The sequence below is a fragment of the Bufo bufo genome, chromosome 8 (assembly GCF_905171765.1).
Source record: "Bufo bufo chromosome 8, aBufBuf1.1, whole genome shotgun sequence".
Lineage (NCBI taxonomy): Eukaryota > Metazoa > Chordata > Amphibia > Anura > Bufonidae > Bufo > Bufo bufo.
Genome location: NC_053396.1, coordinates 200062228 through 200072966, shown reverse-complemented (window position 1 = coordinate 200072966; position 10739 = coordinate 200062228). Strand labels below are relative to the sequence as shown.

At 48.3% G+C, this 10739-nt stretch overlaps 1 protein-coding gene across 1 annotated transcript; it reads right to left on the bottom strand.

Annotated features, from left to right (window-relative positions):
• Positions 1–4221: 4221 nt before the first annotated feature.
• MRPS18B (mitochondrial ribosomal protein S18B) lies at positions 4222–10240 on the bottom strand. The gene is made up of 7 exons (XM_040442694.1): positions 10139–10240; positions 9960–10065; positions 9125–9222; positions 8492–8560; positions 8315–8381; positions 8179–8238; positions 4222–4527 (listed from the first exon to the last, which is right to left on the bottom strand). Exons 1-7 carry the CDS (start codon positions 10196–10198, stop codon positions 4325–4327), a joined length of 663 nt encoding a protein of 220 aa, XP_040298628.1. The 5' UTR covers positions 10199–10240; the 3' UTR covers positions 4222–4324.
• Positions 10241–10739: the final 499 nt, after the last annotated feature.

Genomic DNA, 10739 nt, shown 5'->3' with positions numbered 1-10739 from the left:
TATTACATGCCTCATGAGTGGGTATTCGTGCCTGAGAAACACCAATATTTTCATCTGTAGGTGAGAGCTGTAGGTACTCATATTTGATATGCCTGAATCAGGGATCAGCAACCTCCGGCACTCCAGCTGTTCAAAAACTACAACTCCCAGAATGCTTTATTTACTTCTGTGGGAGTTAGAAGAGCAGCCGAGCATGTTTCCATGGTGGGAGTTGGAGTTTCACAGCAGCTGGCGTCCCGAAGGTTGCTGATCCCTGGCCTAAATACATAGTGCTCCATTTCAGGCATTTTGGATTTAAAGGGGCTTCACCGTGACTTTTATATTGATGGGCCGTCCTCAGGACAAACCATCAATACCAGATCTGCAGGGATGTGACACCCAGCACCCCTGTCAATCAGTCATTTTGGAGTAACTACTGCACAGCTCCATTCATTATGTAATACACGGTGCACAGCAGTTCTCTTGTCGCACCCCCACCAATCTGATGTTGATGGCCATCAATATACCAGTCCCAAAGAACCCCCGAGGTCTAGTCACTCACCTGCATACCCCACAGCTGTTACTTCCATAGTCAGCTTTCTGTGTCTGGCCTATTTACCAGCGGCGACATATGAGCACCCACATAGCGGCCCGTCAGAACGAGACCATGTACAATTCTCCTTTACATAATAACACAGGACGCAACGTTGTCACATCCGTCTGCAAACGAGATGCAACATGAAAGCCGTAATGCATGGTACATATGTAGGAAAAGCCAGGGCTGCCACTACTGTACCAATACTATAGCTGCCAGCCATTGGCTTGTAGCCCTCTCCTAAATGCTAGAAAATAGACACATTGGGGCAGATTTACCAATATTGGACTGTTTAACAGTCTAAATACACTGCCTGTCCAAAAAAAAAAATGTCACCACCAAAAAAAGACTCTAAAATTTAGTTGGACCGCCTTTAGCTCTGATTACGGCACGCATTCCCTGTCATTGTTTCGATAAGCTTCTGCAATGTCACAGGATTTATTTCCATCCAGTGTTGCATTAATTTTTCACCGAAATCTTGCATTGATGATGGCAGAGTCTGACCGCTGCGCAAAGCCTTCTCCAGCACATCCCAAAGATTCTCAATGGGGTTAAGGTCTGGACTCTGTGGTGGCCAATCCATGTGTGACAATGATGTCTCCTGCTCCCTGAACCCGATGAATCCTGGCCTTGTCATCTTGGAATATGCCTGTGCCATCAGGGAAGAACACATCCATTGATGGAATAACCTGGTCCTTCAGTATGTTCAGGTGGTCGCTGACCTCATTCTTGGAGCACTTACTGTTGCTGAACCTAGACCTGACCAACTGCAGCAACCCCAGATCATAGCACTGCCCCCACAGGCTGGTACAGTAGGCACTAGGCATGATGGGGGCATCACTTCATCTGCCTCTCTTCTTACCCTGATGATGCGCCAATCACTCTGGAGCAGGGTAAATCTGGACTCCTCAGACCACATCACCTTCTTCCATTGCTCCAGAGTCCAATCTTTATGCTCCCCAGCAAATTGAAGCCTTTTTTTCTGGTTTTCCTCACCGATTAGTGGTTTTCTTACGGCTACACAGCTGTTCAGTCCCAATCCCCTGAGTTCCCTTCGCATTGTGCGTGTGGAAATGCTCTTACTCTCACTATTAAACATAGCCCTGAGTTCTACTGTTGTTTTTCTTCGATTTGATTTCACCAAACGTTTAATTGATCGCCGATCACGATCATTCAGGATTTTTTTTACCCGCCACATTTCTTCCTCGAATACGATGGGTCCCCACTATCCTTCCAGATTTTAATAATGCGTTGGACAGTTCATAACCTAATTTTAGTAGTTTCTGCAATCTCCGTAGATGTTTTCTCTGCTTGATGCCAATGATTTGACCCTTCTCAAACAGACTAACATCTTTTCCACGACCACGAGATGTGTCTTTCGACATGAATGTTTAAGAAATGAGAAGCAACTCATTGCACCAGTTGGGGTTAAATAACTTATCGCTGAAAGATAATCACCCGGCAGTAATTATCCAATAGGAGGCTCAGAACTATTTGCTTAGTTAAAGGGTTTCTATCACTTGGTATCACATATTTAGGTGTCAGACACTAGCGATCCGCTAGTGTCTGCTCTAACAAACCATCCTAATATGATAGCTTTTGGGGCAGCCGTTTCGCTAAAATAACAACTTATATCTATATGCTAATGAGCCTCTAGGTGCTATGGGGGCGTCATTAGCACCTAGAGGCTCCGTCTACCTTCATAAACTGCCGCCGCCCAGCGCGTCCCTCCAGCCCGCCCATCTCCTGCTGAATGCGATCCTCTCCGTGCGCGTCTTTGTTCGGCGCATGCACAGTGAATGTCTGACCGCTTCCCTGCTCAGACATCTCCACTGCGCCTGTTCCTCGGAGCACTATGATGTCATCAGCGCAGGCAAGCGGTCAGACATTCACTGTGCATGCGCCGAACAAAGACGCGCACGGAGAGGATCGCATTCAGCAGGAGATTGGCGGGCTGGAGGGACGCGCTGGGCGGCGGCAGTTTATGAAGGTAGACGGAGCCTCTAGGTGCTAATGACGCCCCCATAGCACCTAGAGGCTCATTAGCATATAGATATAAGTTGTTATTTTAGCGAAACGGCTGCCCCAAAAGCTATCATATTAGGATGGTTTGTTAGAGCAGACACTAGCGGATCGCTAGTGTCTGACACCTAAATATGTGATACGAAGTGATAGAAACCCTTTAAATCCAGGTGGCGACTTTTTTTTTTTTTTTTTGGACAGGCAGTGTAGATGCACAATTTACCACAGTGGCTCGATTTGTCTGATGCACCTTTAGTCTATCAAGTCTCACTTCATACCAACTATTAGTTGATTTATTTTGCGCAAGAATTTAGGTCTTTGATGGCAGAGATTGGAATAACCCTTGTAAGTGACAACCAGGGATGAGGGGGGTAGAGTTAGGCCCCTTTCACACGAGCGAGTTTTCCGCGCGGGTGCAATGCGTGATGTGAACGCATAGCACCCACACTGAATCCTGACCCATTCATTTCAATGGGTCTGTGTACATGAGCGTTGTTTTTCACGCATCAGTTCTGCGTTGCGTTAAAATCGCAGCATGTTCTATATTCAGCGTTTTTCACGCAGCCCTGGCCCCATAGAAGTGAATGGGGCTGCATGAAAAACGCATTGCATCCGCAAGCAAGTGCGGGTGCGATGCGTTTTTCACTGATGGTTGCTAAGAGATGTTGTTTGTAAACCTTCAGTTTTTTATCACGCACGTGAAAAACGCATTGCACCCGCGCGGAAAAAACTGAACGCAATCGCAGACAAAACTGACTGAACTTGCTTGCAAAATAGTGCGAGTTTCACTGAACGCATCCGGACCTAATCCGTCACACTCGTGTGAAAGGGGCCTAACAGAAACAACCTGTGCCATTTCCATAAGTCCCATAGAAGTGAGTGGAAGATACACGAACAACGTAGCACAGAGAGATCCCGAGCTACAGAAGGAGCACAGGCTACGCGGGTGATTCTGTAACTCCACCCACCCTCTGGCCGCCATGAAATAACCTTTTAGGTCACGTCCACTTGATGAGTAACATGGGAAAAAAAAAAAAAAAAGGGTCTAAGGCACTTAAAGGGAACCTGTCAGATTCAACACAATGTCTGAGCTGAAGGCAACATGTTACAGAGCAGGAGGAGCTGAGCAGATTGATATTTAGTTTTATGAAAAAAGATTCACTATAACTTATGCCATAATTTATATCAGTGGCCATTCTGGGCTTCAGAGTCCAGGAGGCGGTCCTATCAGTGATTGGCAGCCTTCCTTCTATGGTTGTGTATACAGAGATAGCGGTCAGTCACTGATAGGGCCGCCTCCTGGACTCCCAGGCCCAATCAGTGACTGACCGCTATCTCTGTATACACAACCATAGAAGGAAGGCTGTCAATCACTGATAGGGCCGCCTCCTGGACTCCCAGGCCCAGAATGAGCAGGAATTTGAATGAATGAAATATAAGTTTTACTGAACGTTTTCCCATAAAACTATATATCCATCTGCTCCGCTCCTCCCGCTCTGTAACGTGCTGCCTGCAGATCATTTAGCATTTTCATTAGTAAATCTGCCTCTCACATGTGGAACGGTGGCTGGGAGCGTGGTAATGTAGTATTATGGATGACGCCATGAGTAACACTTCTACAACAATACAGGCGGTGTTATTTATGATCAGACATCATCTCAACATTACATACAGAAAATATATATATATAAAAAAAAGACACAGAATTAACCACGTGACATTGATTTCTCATTGCTCCCCCCTCATCTGCTGCCAGTAGGGCTTGTAAAGCCTCTGTAATTTGGCTACGTCATGTGCTGATGGTTCTTGCCACTCATACCAGGAGTACCAGGGGCCTGCTGGGGCTGGAGGGGTTTGAGCCACAGCACCATGGTCCCGGGAGTAGTCCCCAAAGGTGATATCCTTGTGCTTGATCAATACAGGCAGTAAACCTACAGATGAGAAGGGAAAAAGGTTATATGGGCCATTTCTTATTCCTTGACATATTAGGCATAGATCTCTTTATTTCATGATCCCCTCCCCATTAAAAAGAATGAGGAACCCATGTTCAGAGGTAGGTAATGAACTTGCAATCCACCTAAGACATTTATAGCCTATGGAAAGACCACCCCCCACTACCGAGAGGATGGGGCTCCCCTCAACCCCGTTCTTCGAGCTAAGGCAGCAGCATCCAGGCAACAACTGCATGAGCGATGGCTGTGAAGTTATTTCCACTAAAGTCTATGAGAATTATGGAAACTGACATGGAAGCTTGCCTCACTCGTAGGGCTCATGCACACGACCGTTGGGTGTTCTGCGGTCCATAAATCGCAGATCTGCAAAACACTGATATCAGCTGTGTGTATTTCGCATTAAGGTGGACAATAATAGGACATGTTCTATTTTTTTGCCGAACAGACATATGGATACGGAAATGGAATTGCTTTTGAGGCCCCGTGGAAGTGAATGGTACTACATAAGGGCCTTAAAAAAAAAAAAATTTTAAAAAATATTTAAAAAAACACGGAACGGACATGGGAAAAAAAACAACTGTGTTTTTCGCTTTATAAGATGCACTTTTTCCCCCCTAAAGTGGGGAGGGAATGGCTGTGCGTCTTATAAAGCGAATACTAGTAAGCGCTTCCATAATGTATTAGTATGCATTAGGTGCCGGGAGTGAAGTGCCGCAAGCGCTTGTAGTTATCACCCTCCTCGGTCTTTCTTGCTGGGACCGGCGCAGCACTGTCCTGACCGCGTACAGCATCAGAACGTAGTGTGCGCACTATGACCTGATGCTGCACGCAGTCAGGTGACAGAGCAGCACGGGCCAGGAAGACAGGGGAGCACGACTTCTGCCGGAGGTGGAGAGGAGCCGTGGAGCAGGACAGCTTAGGGCTCTTTCACACTTGCGTTCTTGTCTTCCGGCATAGAGTTCCGTCGTCGGGGCTCTATGCCGGAAGAATCCTGATCAGTTTTATCCTAATGCATTGTGAATGGAGAGAAATCCGTTCAGGATGCATCAGGATGTCTTCAGTTCCGGTACGGAACGTTTTTTGGCCAGAGAAAATAACGCAGCATGCTGCGCTTTTTGCTCCGGCCAAAAATCCTGAAGACTTGCTGCAAGGCCGGATCCGGAATTAATGCCCATTGGAAGGCATTGATCCGGATCCGGCCTTAAGCTAAACGTCGTTTCGGCGCATTGCCGGATCCGACGTTTAGCTTTTTCTGAATGGTTACCATGGCTGCCAGGACACTAAAGTCCTGGCAGCCATGGTAAAGTGTAGCGGGGAGCAGCATACTTACCGTCTGTGCGGCTCCCCGGGCGCTCCAGAGTGACGTCAGGGCGCCCCAAGCGCATGGATCACGTGATCGCATGGACACGTCATCCATGCGCATGGGGCGCTCTGACGTCATTCTGGAGCGCCCTGGGAGCCGCACGGACGGTAAGTATACTGCTCCCCCGCTCCCCACTACTACTATGACAACCAGGACTTTAATAGCGTCCTCGCTGCCATAGTAACACTGAACGCATTTTGAAGACGGATCCGTCTTCAAATGCTTTCAGTTCACTTGCCTTTTTCCGGATCCAGCGTGTAATTCCAGCAAATGGAATACACGCCGGATCCGGACAACGCAAGTGTGAAAGAGGCCTAAGAGATGGTTTTTTCTGATCTGAGGTCTGATGAGGGTCTCACTATGTGGGCTGATATAAGGTCTAATTTACATATGAATAAAAGTCCGTTTTTGCCTTGGGGGAACTTCAGAAGAAAACATCAAAGGTACCATTAGAATCATAGACTGCTATGCAAGAGCGCTATGTAAGCGGTCTATAAGGTCACAATCTGGTGACAGACTCCCTTTAAAGAGGTTGTGTCATGTCAGCATATGGCATTAATGATTTAGAGAAGTTAATACAAGCCACTTACTAATTAAGGTATTGTGATTGTCCATATTGCTTCCTTTGCTGGCTGGATTCATTTTTCCATCACAATGGTACATAAATATACACTGCTCGTCTCCATGGTTGTGACCACCCTGCAATCCAGCAGTGGTGGTCGTGCTTGTACTCTATAAGAAAAAGCACCGGCCTCTCTGGTGGCCGGGACCGTGGGAGCGCACAAAAGCTTTTTCCAATAGTGTGCAAGCACGACCACCACTGCTGGATTTCAGGGTGGTCGTAACTATGGAAACGTGCAGTGTAGAATGTGATGGAAAAATAAATCCAGCCAGCAAAGGAAGCAATATGGACAATCACAATACATTAGTAAGTGCCTTGTATTAACTTTCTTTACATTATAAATACTGTTTGCTGAAGTGAGAGGACCCCTTTAAAGGGGTGATCCAAGATGACAAAAACAAAGCTGCTTTCTTCCAGAAACAGCGACGCACCTCGTACGTCAGCTCCACTGAAGTAAATGGGCCTGAAGTGCAATACCAAATACAACCTTTGGACAGGTGACACTTTAGTCCTGGACAATCCCTTAAAGGAAATCCTAATTTAGGACCACCCTAATTTGTTAGAGGAGTCCCTTAACAACAACAAAGTGCCTTCCTCCGTTCTTGCAGGGACCCTAAGGGATCAGCTGTAAACTGTGAGGATTTCTTCCACTAAGGCCTCATGCACGCAACCATATTTTTTTTTCCCCGCCTTTTTTGTGGATTGGATGTGGACATGTCCGCCCCGCAATAAAATAAAACGTGTCCTAATCCTGTCCATATTGAGGACTAGAAAAACCATTGACAAACGGGCCTGCGGAGATTGCAGGATGCACACGGCCAGTCTCCAAATTTTGCAGTGTTCATTCACATCAATGGCTTATTTGTGTAATAGAGGACAGAAGAGGTCCTCCAGAGCGAGAGACACTCTTAGTAACTGCTCTCCCCTCCAGCCAAGACAAATACTGGGCCGCAATGCACGATCGCCGGCCGTAGGTCAGCCGCATCGGATTGCGGACCCATTCACTTTAATGGGTCCGCGATCTGCCCGTTCCGCTAAAAGATAGGACATGTTCTATCTTTTTGCGGAACGGAAGTACGGGACGTAACCCCACGGAAGCACTCCGTAGTGCTTCCGAGGGGTCCCGTCCTGTGCGGCCGTTCCGCGATTCCGGATTTGCGGACCCATTGAAGTGAATGAGTCCGCATCCGTGATGCGGAGTGCACACGGAACTGTAGCCATGTATTGCGGCCCGCGATTTGCGGGCCGCAATACGGCCACGGGTCACACACGTTCGTGTGAACTAGGCCTAACTCAGAGTTTCCTAATAGTGTAGCTAAAAAGAAATATCTTCTGTATCTTTATATCATTCAGTATTCATTAAAGGGGGTCTCCGGAGGCATGTCTATCCCCAGGATAGGTCATCAGTGTAGGCCTGACAAGTGGCACTCTTGCTGATCAGCTGTTCAAAGAGGCTGTGGCACTCTGGTGAGTGCCACTGGGCACAGCGCCATACATTGCAGCCCAGGCCCAGTCACTTGCATAGGACTGAGCTGCACATGGACCATGTGAGGTCACTGGCCTAGGAAGAGGTCACAGCCTCTACAAATGGCTGATCACCGAATAGATATAGATGAGCGAAGCCCTGTCTTCATTTTCTGCTCACCGTAGTCCTCAGCTTCAGTTATGGCCTTCACCAGCCGCTTGTGTTGCTTCATGCACACACCTAAGAGATAAACATATGAGTAGCATCTCTACCCCCGCGACCTACGCCCCGAGTCACTATGTGCAGCAAGACAAACCTGTTCTGGTAGGATCATACACCACTCCGGTGTGCGGACAGATGAACTGCTGGAGCAACTTCACGTTCTGTGGAAACAAGATCAGTCACAATCACCGGGCTGGTACAGGAGGATCTGGCATAGTAACAGGGCGAGGTCACGCAGGTAGTCACCGCACCCATACATGAGTTTACTTACTCGGTAATCCACACCAAGCTTCTGGTCCCGGCAGATGGGGCAGGGATTCCCACACACTTTACTGCTTCTCTGGAAGAAAAAACTGAGTAGTTACTGCAGGACAACCAGCAATACCAGACACAACCCATAAACGAGGGTGGCGCTGTTTGTAGGGGCTAAAGGCTCATGTGTCCTGGTGCAAGAGTTCAGCTTGGGCCCTTTGTAGCCAGGGGCAGGGGAGCAGATAGCCTTTGTGTTGAGGCCATGCCAAATTCTTGACTTTACCCCTTTCCTCCAGCCAGAGGTGTAACTTGACCTGCATGCACTGGCGGCAGCGTATGACGAGAGGCTGCTGGAATAAATGTCGGACATGTCGTAGTTTTATTCCGGCAGCCTCTCGCCGGAACTTCGCCCCCATTATCGTCAATGGGGACGGAGCGGCAGTCCAGAGGCACACAGTCACTAGCAGCAGGACGGCTCCGACAGGCTGTCCACCTGCCGGAGGTCCGTGACGCTAGTGTGAAAGTAGCTTTATGGGGCACAAGGGGCTCCTGCCCCCCTGGCTGTTTGTAGAGTCAACTCCTTTATATCACTGCGCCTGTAATCAGAACAGGACCAGCGAGGACCTCTGTAAGACCGCCCGCCATGACTCACAATGCAGGTCTTCCGGGTTTTCTGTGGGGGGATTGGTCCCTTGTGGTTCCTTCTGTAATCTGCCCAGACGGATCTCTGTCCATAGCGCTCCAAGTATTCTATAGAGAGAGGAGAAATGGTAAAATGTAAGGCCGCACGTCCGCTCCGCAGGTACAGCTTAGGGTCCATTTACACGTCCGTAAATTGCGGATCCGCAAAACATAAATACCGGCCGCGTGCCTTCCGCATTTTGCGGACCGCACATGGCCAGGACTATGATAGAAATCCCTATTCTTGTCCGCAGTTTGCGGACGAGAATAGGACATGCTTAATTTTTTTCCCGGGAAACAAAACTAGGAATAAGGACCGCAAGCGGTGCGCTGTCCGCCTCTTGTGCGGCCCCATTGAAATTAACGGGTCCGCCCCCATTCTGCGAAATTGCAGAACGGATGCTGACCCAAAACTACAGACGTGTGAATGGAGCCCTATAGCGGGGTACACTAATAGGCGCTGACCCGCAAATCTCAGCAGTATTCCACATGATGTACAAAACTACAACTCCCAATGTGTCCTAGTACAAGGGTCAGCTGTCATCGTCCGTCCATCCAGTTCAGCGTGTGGAGCTACAACTCCCAGCATGCTCCCTTCACTTCTAAGGGAGCTCTGAGGACGGCCAAGCGAATGTGCATGCTGGGAGTTGTATTCTCGCCACCGCTGGAGGTTGTCAGGACATGCTAGGGGTTGTAGTTCTACCACTAGAGGGTGAAGGTGTCATCGAACACATTGAAGAGCACTAGAGGCTGATAACAGAGAGCACTAGCCTGTGATTGAGGAGGAGGATGATGATGATGATTACCTTCACTGCTCAGGTACTCCCAGGGGAGCTCCTTATAGCGAGAAACCAAATCAAATTCTTCAGGGGGGCTACAGAGTGAGCGGACCCCAAGGGGCAGGGCTGCGGCCTGCAGGGAGGACACAGGTTACAACACATCCCCACACACTGCCGACCCCTCATTATAACCCCCCCCAAATTACCCTGCTCCAAAGAACCCCTCTCACGCCGGTCACACACAGCCTGCTCAAGGAGGCCGCCATCTTGGAGAGGGAAGGTCTCGTCAGAACTCAAGGGCATCTGCCAACCAGCGGTTTTTTTTTTTACCATTAAAACTTTATTAACAATGCACACATCGACAAACAACGCCACAAGCCTCCGCCTCAGAGATTTATATATTGCTTATATCTAGGGCGGCGGTGAAGAGTTGCTGCTATTGTATCAACTTTATTCACGCTGTCTGTGGACACTGTTCGTTTTAGAGTGTGACGCAGCATCCGGGTTTCAAATGACGGCTGTTTCTTCCGTAATAAGGCTTCATTAGGGATATGTATAAAAAAAGAAAATAAGTTAGAAGGCTTTATTCGAGCTCGTAGACGTATAAAACATACAGAACACGTGAGTTGGTTTTTTTTTTTCAGTTGGACTACAACAGGCGCCATCTTTCTGAAGACTGGCCTCGTATTTGCATGGGCGGTGACTCACGCAAAATGGCTGCCAGCTGTGAGTGTTTTTACAAAACGACAGCCCGCGCTCTAGTGAAGCTGCCCAGTCACCACAAGAGAAGGGCGTTAACGCCATTAC

What these genes read in the sequence shown, in the direction of transcription:
- MRPS18B (XM_040442694.1), bottom strand. Translation starts at nt 10,198, where the DNA reads ATGGCGGCCTCCTTGAGCAGGCTGTGTGTGACCGGCGTGAGAGGGGTT. An exon ending in GTATGATCCTACCAGAACAG is followed by an intron (nt 8,239 to 8,314) that starts GTTTGTCTTGCT and finishes TTTATCTCTTAG; the next exon opens with GTGTGTGCATGAAGCAACAC. An exon ending in AACTGAAGCTGAGGACTACG is followed by an intron (nt 4,528 to 8,178) that starts GTGAGCAGAAAA and finishes TCTCATCTGTAG; the next exon opens with GTTTACTGCCTGTATTGATC.